Source organism: Myodes glareolus, chromosome 3 (genome assembly GCF_982192425.1).
Source record: "Myodes glareolus chromosome 3, mMyoGla1.1, whole genome shotgun sequence".
In the NCBI taxonomy this organism is placed as follows: domain Eukaryota; kingdom Metazoa; phylum Chordata; class Mammalia; order Rodentia; family Cricetidae; genus Myodes; species Myodes glareolus.
The window spans coordinates 61,422,526-61,438,534 of record NC_142028.1 but is presented as its reverse complement, the minus strand read 5'-3'; the positions used below and the strand labels follow the sequence as shown (position 1 = coordinate 61,438,534).

The 16,009-nt window shown below is 49.6% G+C and overlaps 1 protein-coding gene across 1 annotated transcript; it reads right to left on the bottom strand.

The window, feature by feature from the left end:
• Positions 1-1,892: 1,892 nt before the first annotated feature.
• Tmem222 (transmembrane protein 222) lies at positions 1,893-15,106 on the bottom strand. The gene is made up of 6 exons (XM_048434104.3): positions 14,732-15,106; positions 7,213-7,297; positions 5,924-5,955; positions 4,092-4,188; positions 3,885-4,015; positions 1,893-2,738 (listed from the first exon to the last, which is right to left on the bottom strand). Exons 1-6 carry the CDS (start codon positions 14,923-14,925, stop codon positions 2,651-2,653), a joined length of 627 nt encoding a protein of 208 aa, XP_048290061.1. The 5' UTR covers positions 14,926-15,106; the 3' UTR covers positions 1,893-2,650.
• Positions 15,107-16,009: the final 903 nt, after the last annotated feature.

Genomic DNA, 16,009 nt, shown 5'->3' with positions numbered 1-16,009 from the left:
TCCACATTCTGGTCTTAGGTACTAGAGGCCACCTCTATCCTTTTATTTATGTGTATAAATGCTTTGACTACATATGTAAAACACAAGTGCTCGGTGTACAAGGGAGCCAGAAGAGAGTGTCAGGCTCTGGAACTGGAGTTATAGATGGTTGTGAGCCACCATGTAAATGTTTGGGATCCCAGTTCCTCTGGAAGAGCAACAGGTGCTTTTAAGTGCTGAGCCATCTCTTCCCCCTTTCCCACCACCACCACCCTTTTTGAGACCTGGTTTTTCTGCATAGCTCTGACTGTCCTGGAATTCACTCTGTAGACTAGGCTGACTTCGAACTCACAGAGATTGCCTGCCCCTGCCTCCCGAGTGCTGGGATTAAAGGTGTACAGCATCACTTGACCTTTGGCCCCCTTTTTAAAAATCATTTTTTGTAAAATCTTTTATCTTCAAGCATACCGTGGTGTCCATGTGGAGGTGAGCGGGCTTGGCAGGAGTCCACTCTCTCTTTCCACCTTTACGTGGGTTCTAGAAACTGAGCTCAGGTCTTGGCTGTACGTGCTCTTACTCTCTGAGCCATGTTTCTGGCCCTCATGTTTGCCTGTTTTTAAATGTTTTTATGTATGGGTGTTTTGTCTGCATGTGTCTGTGCACTAGATGTATGCCTGTGGAGATCAGAAGAGGGCACTGGACCCCTTGAGCTGGAGTTACAGATGTGAGGCACCACATCTGGAATCTGAACCTCTGGAAAAGCAACCATTGTTTTTTTTGGTTTTTTTTTTTTTTGGTCTTAACTGCAGCCATTCCTCCAGTTCCACACTTTTTTTGGATTATTTCTGTTTTGGTTTTCTGATGGTTGTGAGCCCCACCCTCTGGCAGGGCAGCCAGGGCTCCTAACCTCCGAGCTGCCACTCACCCTCTGACTTTTCTTATTTTCAGTTTCTTTTTCCTTATCTAAGTCGGTTAATCATTCTTAGGTTTCACCACTATTGAGTGAACCCCTAGATTCATGTACAGGGATGGAGTTCAGCGAAAGCATGCATTTACACAGGCGCCTTCCACTGGTGTCCCCTATGGAAGTGGTCAGTGGCCACCTTGCACAATCGTTTCCCCCACTGGAAGAAGTGACCAACAGCACGCTCCTTCCTCAAGGATGCTTCTCTGGTCCTCCTCCCACCTCAGCACCTGGAAGATACCCAATCTTGCCAGTTTTCAGGCTCAAGTGTCCTTTCTAGGTGGGGCTCTGCTGGTGTTTGGGTCTCTTGCTTCCTCTGAACTTGGACAAGTTATGTGGGTGTCCATTTCTTCACCGGCCACATAGACTGATAGTGCCTGCCTTACAAGGCTGTTGAGGTTACATAACCAGGCTCTGCAACAAGGGCCAGTACAGAGGGAGCACTGAAATGCTGGGGATGGAACCCGAGGCCATGCTAGACAAGGGCTGCCGGAGGAAACAGCCTTTAAGCTGGCCTTTGGTGGAAAGCAAAGGATCAGAAGTGAGTACAGGCTGGTATATGGTGAGGAACATAGAGAACATGGGGTTAGCATGTGGAGTTCAACATGGCCACCATACACACGTGGCAAAGGGCTGTCATTCCCCTTGGCTTTATTCCAACTGTGCTGAGGAAACAGGTCACTCCCAACCCCAAACATATTGCCAAATATTTCCCCATAGGGAAGAAGATTCCCTCTAGAAGGAAATTTGGAAACTAGACCGGGAATGGCAAGGACTGCCCACAGCCTGCGCAGTGGCAGAATTTAAAGGAATGCTGTGCCCCAGAGCTCCAGTTGGGAGGACTCAGACATGTTGTTAGCAACCAGATCGCTTTGCCCCAAGACCCCAGGGATACATGAGCTAAGGAATTGGGGATGGGGTGTGAAGGAAGAAAATGACAGATACCACCTGAACTTGAAACTTTATTTCCTGCCAGGGAGCCCCTTATGAAGGAGCAGGGGTGAGGCAGGCTGCACAGGGTTCATTGCAGCAACCAGAAGTAGACCCAGTCGATCCATGGTGGCACCAGCTGCTCTGATGGGTTACTCACACTTTGGAATAAGGGGTTCTATCACTAGCATGAGGGCTCCCTGGGCTGGAAACAAGTGGGGTTCACCTAACCTGATTTACAGGGGATCCACTCTGCACGTAACACCATTTATCTTGCTAGTCAGGGCCCAGACAAGGGGCCATGGGTACGCACTATGCTAGCACAGCTCTAGCAGACATGAACGAGCCTAGCCAGCCCTTCCAGGCCAGCAGAGAAGGTCCCAAGTCTCTTGGCTCACAGTACTTCTCAACGCCACACCCCACATCGGGACATGACTACCAGCCAGAAAGCAGCTTCAAAATCCAGCTCTGGCCAGTGTTTGGCCCAGTGGGTCCATGTCCTCACTGTGTCCTGGGCATGGCAGCAGTCCAGTGGCAGTGGCAGGAGGTGCTCGAAGGGAAGGCCTTCCCAGGACAGCGAAGGGGATGCCACAGGGTGAGGACAAGGAGGCCTTTAGTGGCTTCATCTTACTCTACCTCGGCACTTCCATTCCAAGCCCCGACCCTACTTCCAACCCAGGAAGCTAGCTGCCCGAAGGTGGGGATAAAGACTGGGACCAGGGAAGGGTGGCGGGGGCCTCCTTGGGGGCCTGGTGGGCTTGGATCATCTGAAAGCCATCACCGCAGGTTGAAGACGAGACTGACGGTCAGGATGATGCCCAGGAGAAGGACAAAGGGCAGCCAGGTCTTCACGAAGGCGCCAACACTGACAGGGGAGAGCACAGGGGCACGGTCAGGTGAGCAGGCAGATGGTCCAGAACCCTCTCCTTGTGACCCAACAGGGTTGAAGGTGCTAGGAGGCTCCTGGAACTTATTTCTCTGGAGGCCATGGAGGAAGCAAATGGACTGAGTCTCACTGGCACCCAGTCACTTGTGACCAGGGGCTCCCATCTGAGGGTGAGATCCACAGAAGAGACTGGAAATGGATGGCCAGAGGCAGAGGGCTAGGAGTCAGGGTCTCAACTCATGCCTGGCTCTGTCTTAATCCTGTGCCGTTATGTGCTTTTGGGGGGAGTTTCTAAAACCTTCTAGGGGCAAAGAAGCCCCCTGAGAATTTCTCTTCCAGAAGCTCTTAAAGATAAGCACAATTAAGACAAGGTTGCGGGGGGGGATTCACCTCAAGTGTGAGATTGTCCTAAGTCTGGGCTCTGCCGTGGGATATAGAAACTCACCCACTCTGAGTTCTCTCTCAGTCTTAAGTCTCACAGGTCATGAGGGTATGGCTTCAAAGACCAACCTGGACTAGAAGCTCAACTATCCAGAAGCTTGTCTCTGACAAAGAACATGGGTGGGGGGTGGGGCTGGGGATAGGTGGAAGGGGAACACTATCCAAGAGATCTTTTTGGTTTGGTTTTGTTTTTTCTTGTTTTTGAAGACAGGGTCTTTCTGTGTAGCCCTGGCTGTCCTGGAATTAGCTCTGTAGACCAAGCTGGCCTCGAACTCAGAGATCTGTCTGCCTCTGCCTCAGGAGTGCTGGGATTAAAGGTGTGTACCACCACTGCCCGGCTTATCTAAATTCACCTTATTTTGTGTTCACCTGAACATCTGTAGGCTCATAGCTCCCCTAGAAGCCAGAACCACTGCAGTCTTTTCCCAGGGACAGGGACAGCCTGGAAGCAGCTACCCAGAGCCTTGCAGTGAGCAACTAACAGGTCAGCCGGGAACCACGTGGAGTGGCGCTTTGCTACAGCCACCTGGCTCTCCACCAAGAGCTTGGTCGCTCTAGATTAGAACCTCAGTCTCTGTTCAACTGTCCCCGGTGACTGAAGGACTCCAGTGACAGTCTTTCCAGGATCCTTGGAGAGTGGACTGGGGGCGGGGCTTGCAGGTGGGAAGACGGCTCACCGCTCACCTGACATACTTCCCGTAAATCAGGCAGAAGAAGCAGAGTGTCACCATGTTCCAGTTGGTGCTATTGTTGTACCGCATCAAGTTCAGGGCCAGCGCCACGTGTGAGTGGCAGTTGTCACAGCAGAGATTGTGCTGGAGACACAAGAGCAGCTGGGTCAGACTGGGCTGGGGGGAGGGGAAGGGGGTCTCTGCCCCCAGGTCCACCTACCATGCGGTGCTTGTACTCTTCAGATGCGTCGTGCACAGCTGTGTCCCACGCGTTGGGCCCACTGGCATATACCTGCGCAGGGTCCAATTTCCAGAACCTGAAGGGAAAGGGAATGTTCTGGGCACTGGCTCAACCCCTCTGCGGCCTTCCAGCTTCATGAAAGATTTCTGTGCAGAATGCCCATGGCTATGGGGCCAACCAGGTCCTGGTCTAGTATGGCGTGGCTATTTCCTCCCAACTGAAACCCTTTCTTCAAGAAGGGGAGCTCCTTGAGACTTGGGAAATAAGGAAATCAAGTCTGTTCGCATCTTCCCAGGAAGTGAGACGACTGTCACCAGGCAAGACCACCAGCGCCACGATGGCTCCTGGGGACTCAGCCTAGGCCAGGACACCATGTAGTCGGAATGTTTGGCTCCTATTTTTTTTTTTTTTTCCTTTTTTGAGACAGAGTTTCACTGTGAGGTCCTGGCTGTCCTGGGACTCACTCACAGATCAGGCTGGCCTTGAACTCAGAGATCTGCTTGCCTCTGCTGGGATCTAAAGGCATGTGCACTGCCACCACCATGGGCTGTCCCCTATCATGTTGAAATCCTGACCCCTGAGGAACTCCCTTCCAGTTGGGGTCAGTGATCCTGACCTGAGAGATCCCTCCACCCCTTTCTTCGTGTGTGGGTACCAGAAGGCCCCGTGGCCCCTGTGGGGCACTGAGTGTACCAGCACCCTGCTCTTGTCCTTCTTACTCTCCAAAGCTGAGACATTTTTGTTGTTCATGAGTCACCCACTCCATGGCATTTTGTCATGGCAACTAAATGGATGCAGACAGAGGACACCTGAGTCTGGGCTGACGGCAGAGGGTCAGGTCAGCACTGGGGCTGTGCGAATAGCTTAAGCGAGGAAAACATGCATAAACTGCGCAGCGTGTCCCAGAAGTAAGTGACTGAGCAGCTGGAGGATTCAGGGGAAAACAAGGTGTCGGGAACCAACTGGCAGCTGAGGGGGAGATGCAGGTGTTGCACTGAGGGGGACCCAGCAGCAGCATTCTCCCCCACTCAGAATGGTTTCTGGAACCAATGGCCTCAGGCAGAAGGGGGGGCACAGGGATGGGATCAGCAGCAGGTGCGGCAGTGAGAACCCTGTGGTCTGGACTGTGGTGCTCAGGGGCTCCGCATAAAACTGCCTTTGGAAATACCAAAACCAGACAACAAACACTCTGAAAAACAGCCCAAAGAACCCCCAGACCACGTCTCCACCTGCCTGAGGAAGCCAGAGATGGAGCTCTGCTCCAAGTCAGCTCATCCAGCAGCTTCCTGTGTGGTCTTGGGCCACAGAATACCTGCTGTTCTTCTGAGGCATTGTCACCTGGCCCAGAGTCACAGGACCCACCCAGCACTTAAGGCTGCAGTGAAACCTGCTTTGCTCTCAAAGGACCCAAGTGGCTACCACACCCTCCAAACAGAGCTACAGTGGAGCCCCAAGCAGCCTCCTACTCCTGAAATGGCCTGCTTGTTCCCCAGTGTGGAAGGACTCCAGGCTACACAGGAAGACAGACTTGCTGTGAGAGCTAGTTCTGAGGCTTCCTAGCTGTGTGACCTTGCCCGAGTCCCACCCTTTCTGTGCTCCTGTGCCATGGATTGAAAACACAACTTCCCAGAACTGAGGCCAGACCTGGATGGTCTACAAGATGAGGCCCAGACAGGGACTAACACACTAGGCATCAGGTACGGGGCTCTGTCTTCAGGGTGCTGGTTCCTGCTGCGTCTCACAGGGCCTGGTCAGTTGCTCTGAGCAGGAGGAACCTGGCCCTAGGGCTAGACACAAGGCTATTCACTTACTTGGCAGGCTTTCCAAAGGCCATGTTGTCCTCCTGTTGAGAGACAAGAGCAGAAGTCAGTGCAGAAACTACACCCAGTCTAATGACACCCCGTGCCAGAGGCTCAAGTGCAGTGACTGAGAAGGGACAGCAGAGTTGGGACACGGCATGGCATGGCATCTGTAGTGCCAGAGCTGCTGCTCTGTGGAAAGAAGGCAGTGCAGGGGCTCCTCTGGGCCTCTTTTGATGTCCTCAGCACAGTCTCTGACCGTTCATCATGGGCCGCAGCTCTCTTCACGCTGTAACATCAGCCCTCTGACCGCTCAACGCAACACTCATAGCTCACATGGGACCTGGAGCGGGACACCTTCAGAGCAGGACAGAGGCTGTTGGACCCACAGACCTTTCTTATGAAGGAGAGACTGGGGAGTCCTAGACTCCCTATGTAGACACACAAACACCCCAGAAAGATACTTTTATATATTGAGACAGAGTATCTGTAGCCCTGGCTGTCCTGAAACTTTCTAAGGAGACCAGGCTATCCTTGATCTCACTACCTCTGCCTCCTGAGTATTGGAATTAAAGCATGTGCTACTATACCTGGCTTTGTTTTGTTTTTTGAAGCAAGGCCCAACTCTACACCCAACACTAACCTGGAACTCAATATGTAGCCCAGGCTGGCCTTAAACTCTGGGCAATCCTCCTACCTTAGTTTCCCAATGCCGGGATTAGAAAGGCATGATTCACTAGGCCTAGCTAGTAAAAGTATTAAGTTCACAGCAACAGGCCTTGCCCTGTTAGGATGGCTGTAATAACCATTAATATAATCAGGCTATGCCAACACACCCCTTCATTCCAGCTTCAGCTACCTAAAAACAGGCAAATGCCTCATTGTTCATCTGGAAATAGCCCACTGGTCCATCCTCAGGAAGCAGATTTGAGAACACAGCTGGTTCAGTCTAAAAGTCCCACCCTAGGGTGTCAGCCTCCCCTGTCCCCCAACCATGGCTCCCACCTTCTGAAGGTCCAGAGATGTGGTTCCTGGATGGGCTGACTCCACTCTTGCCTCTAACCCCTACCCATGTCTTGGTACCCAGGGATGGGGGCAGAGGGCTGAGCCAGTTACTTAAGATTCCTCTGGCCACACTGCCCTCCCGGCCTGTCCTGGAGGCAAGAGAAGGAAAGGGGTCAAATACTGGTGAGGGGCAGGAGGCTAGGGCCAGGGTTGAGAGTTTCTGAGACTTCCTGGGTCCAGGCCAGCCCTCTCTGTGAGCCTGTAGACTCTCCAAGGCAGGGCAAATGGGGACTCACCGAAACAAAATAGGGGCCGGCAAAGTCCCGAATGACTCCCGTGGATGTGCAGATACCCATGTGGCCGATAATGGGGAAAAACCACCTGTAAGCAAACAGGGCAGGGAAAGGACAGAGAGGGTTAGGCAGATGCCAGGGAATCTTCATCCAGTTGTGGGAGCACGTGAGACTGCTTCATGGTGAGTCACACTGTGAGGGAGGTCCAGAGGATGGAGAAAGCACCAAAGAAAGGCGACTGTAACTCGGAGCACACTGGGATATCCTGCACCCCTGCCATCCCTGATAAAGGACACTAACACCAACACCAAGCACAGGAAAGGATGCAGAGCAGCCAGTTTGTGGACTCTCTGCTGGGGGAGATAAAACACCTCTCTCGCGGGAAACTGGCAGGCCCTGTAGGCTATGCCTCAGCAGCCTGAGGATGCACAGAAAGAAACAAGGCCTTGTGCACAAACACTGACAAAAACGTACAGTACTCTGAGTGTTTGCTTAGCATAATCAAGGCCCTGGGTTTGAACCCCAGAACTGTAAAAAACAAACACCCTTAATGAACTGTGCTCATAAAAATGTGTACTTTTTATTGGAGCTGGAAAGATGGCTCAGAGGTTAAGAGCACTGGCTGCTCTTCTAGAGGACTTGGTTCAATTCCCAGCACCTACATGGCAACTCATAACCATCTGACCTTTGTGGGCACCAGACACAGATGTGCTACACAATCATATATGCAGGCAAAATACCATACCCATAAAGTAAAAAAAAAAATTAAAGTATATCTTTTGTTGTATGTAAATTATCTCAGTAACAACAACAACAAAAAGGTAACAAAACCCAACTGAGCTGGACATGGCTGGAATACGCCTGGAATCCTAGCACTTGGGAGGCAGAGGCAGGCAGATCTCTGTGTGTTCATGCCTTATCTACATAGTAAGAGCTTGTCTCAAAAACCAATGGGACTGGAAAAATGGTTTAGCCATTAAGAGCACTTGCTGTTCTTACAGAAGACTTGGGTTCAGTTCCCAGCACCCACACAGTAGCTCACAACTCCATAACTCCAATTCCACAGGATGTGACACCCTCTTCTGACCTCCATGACCAACAAGCATGCATGTAGTGCACATATACACATACAGCAAAACATCCATCCATACAAAATAAAGCTTTTGAAAAATAAACACACACAGAGAGAGAGAGAGAGAGAGAGAGAGAAAGAAATGCATGTTTGACAGGAAAGTAAATAAAATTAACATAGCCTTGCAATAGTTGCAGGTAACAATGAAAACACATTTCTGCTACATATAATATCGACTCTCAAGAGCACACGCCTGAAAGAAAGCCTGATCCAAGCATATAAAATACAGCATTGTTTAACATTCCAGAGAAGAGAAAACAAATCTAAGGCTACTGCACTGGCACTGGCAAGATGTGGCTCAGCTGTGAGGGTGCCTGCCACCAAGCCTGATGACCCGAGTTTGACTCCTGGGGCTCACATGGTAGAAGGGGAAACGACTCCATAAAGCTGTCCTCTGACCACACATGTGTACAGTGACACACTCACTCCTGTATATACACACACATTAAAAATAAAGTAAAAATTTTTCAAATGTTATTTTAAATTACGTGTATGTGCATATGTCTGCATGTAGGCACGAACGGGTACCCACGAGTATTGGATCCCACTGAGCTGGACTTACAGTGGTTGTCAGCCACCTGACACAGGGGCTGAGAAGTACGCTTGGGTTCACTACATGGTCTTAACTGCTGAACCATCCCTCCAGCCCATAAATTGAAAAAGAGAGGGAGGAGGGAGGGAGTGGAGGGAGAAAAGTAGAGAGAGAGAAAGAGAAGAAACCTTTAAAAACTTTATTGAACTGTATGCCAAGATTTGTGCACTTTACAATATGTAAATAATACTTCAATGAAGACATTTACTGGGGAGGGGTCGTTTAGGGCTGGTAAGATGGCTCAATGGGTAAGATGCTAGATGCACAACGGAAGAGCGAGTGCAGAGCTGAGAAGGCAGGAGGGAGGCCAGTGCAGAGGCTGTCCCAGTCCTAGGTGACAGTCTTAGCTAGGTGATGGGTTCAAACTGTTAAAAAAAGACGGCTTTCTTTTCTCCAAGATTAACTTTTAATTATGTGTGTGTGTGTGTATCTGTGTGTGGTGGTATGGGACGTGGGTGCAGGTGCCCTTGGAGGCTAGAAGAGGGCATCTGATCCCCTGGAGCTGCAGTTATCAGCAGCTGTGAGCCACAGAATGGGGTACTGGAAACTGAATCCAGGTCCTACAAGGGCAGTACTGGCTTTTAAGCACTGAGCCAGCTCTCCAGTTCTTCCCTAGATGTTAAGAGTTTTAAGATCCAGGGACTGGAGAGATGGCTCAGTGGGTCAGAGAGCACAGGCTGTTCTTCCAGAGGACCCAGGTTCAGTTCCCAGCACCCACATAGCAACTCATAACTGCCTGTAACTCCAGTTCCAAGGGATCTGACACCTTCATACCAGTGCACATAAAATAAATTTAAATATATTATTTTTTAAAAAAATATTTAAGACCCAGTCGTTCCCCCGAATCACACTTCACACACAAGCAGACCCATCATCCTGCTGTATCTTCCTCGCCATATCCAAGCACAAGAAATGATCTTTCTTGTTACTCATCAACTCAGGAACTGCCTGTTCCTCTTCCTCAAATACTTACGCTCCACAAGAGCAAAGATGTCTAATTTACTGTTGCAGCTTCCAAGGTGTGCCTGGCATGGCACATAGCTCCAACCGCCCCTAAGTATTTGTTAGCAGAATGCTGACCAAATGATTTGCATCAAGAGCAGAGGGGTGCAGCTGAAGAGGAAGAATTTCAATGTTCTACAGCACAGCGAGGTAACTTTAACTCACAACTAATTGTAGATTTCAAGAGTCAGCAGAGAGTATTCTGAATCTTCCCAACACAGGGAAATGATAGCTGAGGTAATGAACACACCATTTACCCTGATCTGATCGTCATGTTCTCTGTGTGTACGGTGTATGTGTGTGTATGGTATATATGTGTGTATAGTGTGTGTGCATGTGCTCTGGTGGATGTGTGGAGGTCAGAAGACCTTGGGTGTTGCTTTGCCTTCTGCCCCATAACAGGATCTTACTGCTGTGAACGCCAGGCTAGCAGCCTGTGCATGTCTGAGGATTCCCTGCCTCTGCCATCTCACCATAGGTGTCCTGAGATTACAGGTGCCTATTTCCTATGCCAGCCTTTGCATGCATTCTTTGCATAAAGAACTCAGGTCTTTATGTTTGTGAGGCAAATATTTTGCCCACCCGTTTTAAAATACATATTAGAGCTGGCGGTGGTGGCACACACTTTTAATCCCAGCACTAGGGAGACAGAGGCAGGTGGATGCCTGTGAGCTCAAGGCTAGCATGGTCTACAGAGTGAGTTGTGAGTTTTAGGGCAGGCTGGAGCAGGCTCTACATTCCCATCTTTCTGCAGAGTAACAAGTGCTTCGCTGATGGCCCACTGCTTCCTTTCCACCTATGTAAAACGCTGCTCACACGTGGAGCGCACAGTGTTGCACTGAGGCAGTCAGTAAACCCTGATAGCTGACCAAGAGAGTGAGCCCCTGACAATAGCAGTGAACACAGGCCGGAAGCCAAGAACTGTGGGCAATGGCTCCCCTGGCTCAGAATCCAACCCCAAACTCTTCGAGACCAGATTCCTTTCAACTGGCAGGGAATCTGGCTCTGAGCTGACGGCTGATGGAACTGGGAATGAAGGTGGGAGAGACGAGGCTAAAGCTCTGAGCCCAGCAAAGCCCCAGGGAAACAACTCTCGACACAGTTTGTCAGGCACGCTCCAGAGCTCAGTTAGCTGCTGTCTCCTCTGCACCTAGAACAAACGTGGTCCTTGAAAAAGGGTTAGTGAATGAAGGAGTTGCTAGTCCTGGAGTTTCTGACTTTACCCCCTCATCTACATACAGTACAACAGCATCTGCTTCCACAGCTGACGTAAGGACCGATGACGACAATGAACAGCAAATGTTTAGCTGTTTGGTTATTAGCAGCAGCTATTGTTAGCAGCTCAGAAGGGGGGGGACAGGTCTTGGGCTCATGGTCTTCCTCTGATCTAACTCTCTCAGGCATGAGAATGAGAGTCCCCATGCCACATCTATCCCTACATTCAGCAAACTCACATAGCCATGTCATTACCAAACCAACTGTATCTATCTCTTCTGCTGAATAAACTCATTGGTGAGTTCTCCAATGGGAGCATGGAGTCTGAAGAGAACCAAGATGTAAGCTGCATCTAGCCAGGACCGTGGGGAACTACCACTTCTCTGCAGAGGACCATGCCACAAAGAGTTCTAAAAACAAAGAGCTGATCTGATGGCTCAGTGCGTAAAAGTACCTGTGCCGAGTCTAATGACCTGTTTGATTCCTGGACTCACGCGGCAGAAGAAAAGAACTAAGTCCTGTAAGCTGTCCTCTGACATCCATAGGTACACATACACATACAGAATATATTATATATTAATCGTGCTACAGTATATAATATATAATAGTATATATTTATGTATTAATCGTGCTGCAAATATATACGTGTGTATATATATACATACATGTATGTATATGTGTACACACACACACACACACATATATTTCAAAACAGGGTTTCTCTGTGTAGCCTTGGCTGTCCTGGAACTCAATCTCTAGACCAGGCTGGTCTCAAACTCAGAGACCCACCTGCCTCTGTCTCCTGGCTCATGACACCACCACCTGGCAGAAATAACTAACTTTTTTTAAATGATTTATTTATTTATTTATTATGTATGCAATATTCTGTCTGTGTGTATGCCTGCAGGCCAGAAGAGGGCACCAGACCTCATTACAGATGGTTGTGAGCCACCATGTTGTTGCCAGGAATTGAACTAAGGACCCTTGGAAGAGCAGGCAATGCTCTTAACCGCTGAGCCATCTCTCCAGCCCCCCAATAACTAACTTTTTAAAATGAAGAGATAAGGAAAAGGCCAACGTGGCTAGCATGACAAGTTCTCGCACAGTCTGTTCTCTTCCCGACTCTACTCCCTATCTGGGGCTCTCTCTATTGGTCACTTGTTATTCTCCATCCCTCCCATCAACTCAGGAGCAAGCAGCACCTGTTTCCTTGCTAGGGTGTGGCTACATACCTAACACGCCCAGGCCTTGCTACCTACAGCTAGAGAGGCATATCTAGTTAATCAGTCAATGTGGTAGAGGAACATTTAATGAATTAAGAAGCACATATTGTAAGTTGTTTTTTGTTGTTGTTGTTCTGGTTTTTTTTTTTTTAGTTTTGGTTTTTTTGATCCAGGGTCTCCCTCTGGAACCCTAGGTTGGCCTGGGCCTTGCTCTGTAGCCTAGGATGGCTTTGATACTCTCAGGGACCCTCCTACCTTAATCTCTTGGAGTGCTCTCAGATCAGAAATGTGAACTACAGTGCCTAGACTCAGACTTTGATACTTTTCTTTTATGGTTTATTTACTTTTACTTATTTAAAGGTTTTTTGTTTGTTTGTGTTTGTTTGGTTGTTTTTTTCCAAAACAGGGTTTCTCTGTAGCTTTGCAGCCTGTCCTGGAATTAGCTCTTATAGACCAGGCTAGCCTTGAATTCAGAGATCAGCCTGCCTCTGCCTCCCGAGTGCTGGGATTAAAGGCGTGCGCCACCACCGCCCAGCTTATTTAAAGGTTTTGCCTATGTGCTTGTATATGTTGTACACCATCTGTTTGCCTGGTGCCCATCAGATCCCCAGGAACTGGTGATACAGACAGCTGTGTATCACCATGAGAGTGCTGGGAATTGAACCCTGGTTTGCAAGAGCAACAAGTGCTCTTAACCACTGAGTCACTGATTTAGCCCCACTCCCATCCCATTTTTGCCTCCGTCTCGAGTGCTGGGGTCACAGGTGTGCATCACTATGCCCAGTCCCCACCCTAGTTGAGACCACCTCTCTTCTCTCACTGGCTTGACAAGACTCGCTGGCCAGCAAGCCTCGGAGTGCCTCTCATCCCACTCCCTCAGCTCTAGGATTGCAAGCAAGGCACTGCTGCATTTAGTTTTTCACGGGGGACAGGAATCCAACGCCAGGCTCTTCACACAGCACGTCCTTTACCGACTGAGCCATCTCCCCAGACCCAAATCGTTTAACATAACACAAAAGTTAGGGTCATTAGCTGGTTAGGGTGTTATATACCTGTAGTCCCAGAACCCAGCAGTCTGAGGCAGGGGGATCAGGAGTTCAAAATCAATATGAGGTACATAATAAATACCAGGCCAGCACGGGCTACATATAAAGATCTTGTCATAAAAACCAATAAAATAAATGCAAAAACAAAAGATTAAAGAGATTTTAGGATCAGCAACATTTGAGGCTAAAGATGATTTCTTCTGCACACAATTTGGCTAGTTTTGTTTGTTTCAGACTGGGTCTCGCTATGCAGGCCTAGCTGGTGTGGAATGCCCACCATCAGGCTGACCTCTGACACTTGCCTGCCTCTGCCTCTGGGTGCTGGGATTAAAGGTGTGGATCACCATGCCTGGTGGCTGATTTTAAGAGGCAAAAACACGCATGCCCACAGGTGAGGGGTGCTGGGGCACGCTGAAAGACGTTACACAGTCGGGAAACTTGACTTCGGAATGACTTCTTGCTGGGGCAGTAATGGACCAAGTCAATTCTACAAGAAACTCAGCTTCACCATGGGGGAAGAGGATTCCTATAAAGTAATTCAAAGAAATGGAAATGAAAGAGCTTACAAACTGCCCAGGTTGTTAAGACTAAGGTGGGAGGGCAGGAAGTTGCACCTATGTTCCTGCTTCTCTTCTTCCACCGGGAGGCAGACACCTAGGTATCTGATTCTGGTTTGCAATTCAGAAGATGTAGGAGGTTAAATGTTGGCATGGACCTCGCTGTGCTGACATTCCATGAATGAGTGTGGCCTCAATCAAACTCACTTTTGCTTCTAAAGGCCAAACGTCTTGCGTACAGCAGATGACCAGTAAGCATTCATTTGCTCAATGAGTGAAAAACAAAAACAAACAAAACGAAAATAACCGGGCAATGGTGGCGCACGCCTTTAATCCCAGCACTCGGGAGGCAGAGACAGGCGGTTCTCTGCGAGTTCTAGGGCAGGCTCTAAAACTACAGAGAAAACCTGGCTCGGAAAAACAAAAAACAAAACCAAAAACGGTGAATGAATGAACATACTTCTTTAGACAATGGTTAAAGGACTTTTCTGTACACCTGCAGCTTACGAGCCTGCTAGTTACCTGGCCTTTCCCGCTGATCTACCCTTGTCCTCCTCCCCAATTAGACTAGGAATAACCATGATCGGAAGCATGCATGCGCGGTAACGCACTGTACAGGTGGCAGGGTTCTAGGGACCGGGTAACGGTTGGTCCAGGGTAAGGGCTGCCCCAAGTCTGAGAAAAAAAGCTAGAACGGCACACCGGAGGGCGCTCAGGCCCTCCCAGTCTTCACGGTGACACCGGAAGACACTCACGTGAGGACCGGGATGGGCGTCCATACCACGCAGTAGGGGAAACGGCTCCGCTCCACGTCCATGGCGACGCCACCGGACCCGTGGTACTGCTTCATGTCCGTCTCGGCCGCCGTCGGTGCTTCTACTTCCGCCATCCGAGGAGGGGGCGGCGGCGGCTGCGACAGGAGCGGAGAACTCCCTTCCGCTTCCGCCATGCTGCGCGCGGCCCGCTCGGACAGGCCCAGCTCGGGAAGGCCTGGCTGCGGAGCCGCTCGCCCCTGTTTCGTCACTTCCGGGAGGTTAGGGGTCCGCCTGGTTGGTCTTCCCTCTGGGAATTAAAGTCTAGTCCTTTTGTGACCGGCCAGCCTAGCCTCTTCCCGCGCTTGTACCTGAGCGTCTACACGGTCCTCAGGCAGCTGTCCATCTAGCACTAGGGAGACCCACAGCCAATCGCGGTTCCGTTCGCCGGCACGTGATGCAGGCAGTATTTATTGAGCACTTCCTAAGTGCCAAGCACTTGACATCCATTGTTACTACCTTCCATAAACTAATTAGACATACACACTTAGTTGTTTTCCTCAGTTATAAATGAGACACTGAGGGCTGGAGAGATGGCTCAGTGGTTAAGAGCACTGACTGCTCTTTCAGAGGACCCAAGTTCAATTCCCAGCACCCACATGGCAGCTCACAACTGTCTGAAGATCCAGTTCCAGGGGATCTGACACCTTCACACCAATGCACATAAAATGAAGTTTAAAAAAAAAAAACACTGAGGCTTGATGAGGTGAGAGGTCACAATCCAAACGCTATCCAAATCTTTAGATTTCCTTTGTCCTTTTTATTCTGTGAGATGAGTTACAGATATTGTAAAGGAAGGTCAGACTAAAATCTTAGTGTGTGTGTATGTGAGAGAGAGAGAGACACCGCACAGTGAGCAAGGGAGCAAGACGATAGTAATATTTGCCTCGAGCCTGGGGAGGGCACAGGATGCAGAGATTCAAAGATAGGAAAGCTGAGAGGGTCATTGTGTGCAGGAGAGAGAATATCATCCTGGTTGAGTAATTTACAGGATACTAGGTAGATAGAACCTTTTTATTGTTGTTTTGGGGACGGTGTTTGTTTTTGTTTCAAAACTGGGTCTCACTAAGCTCTAACTGGCTTGGAACTCACTCTGTAGACCAGGCTGTCCTCAAACACATAGAGATCGACCTGATTCCACCTCCCGAGTGCTGGGAATTAAAAGGATGTGCCACTGCGCCAGGTCTTTTTTCCGTTTAATAGGAAAACTGAGGCCGTCAG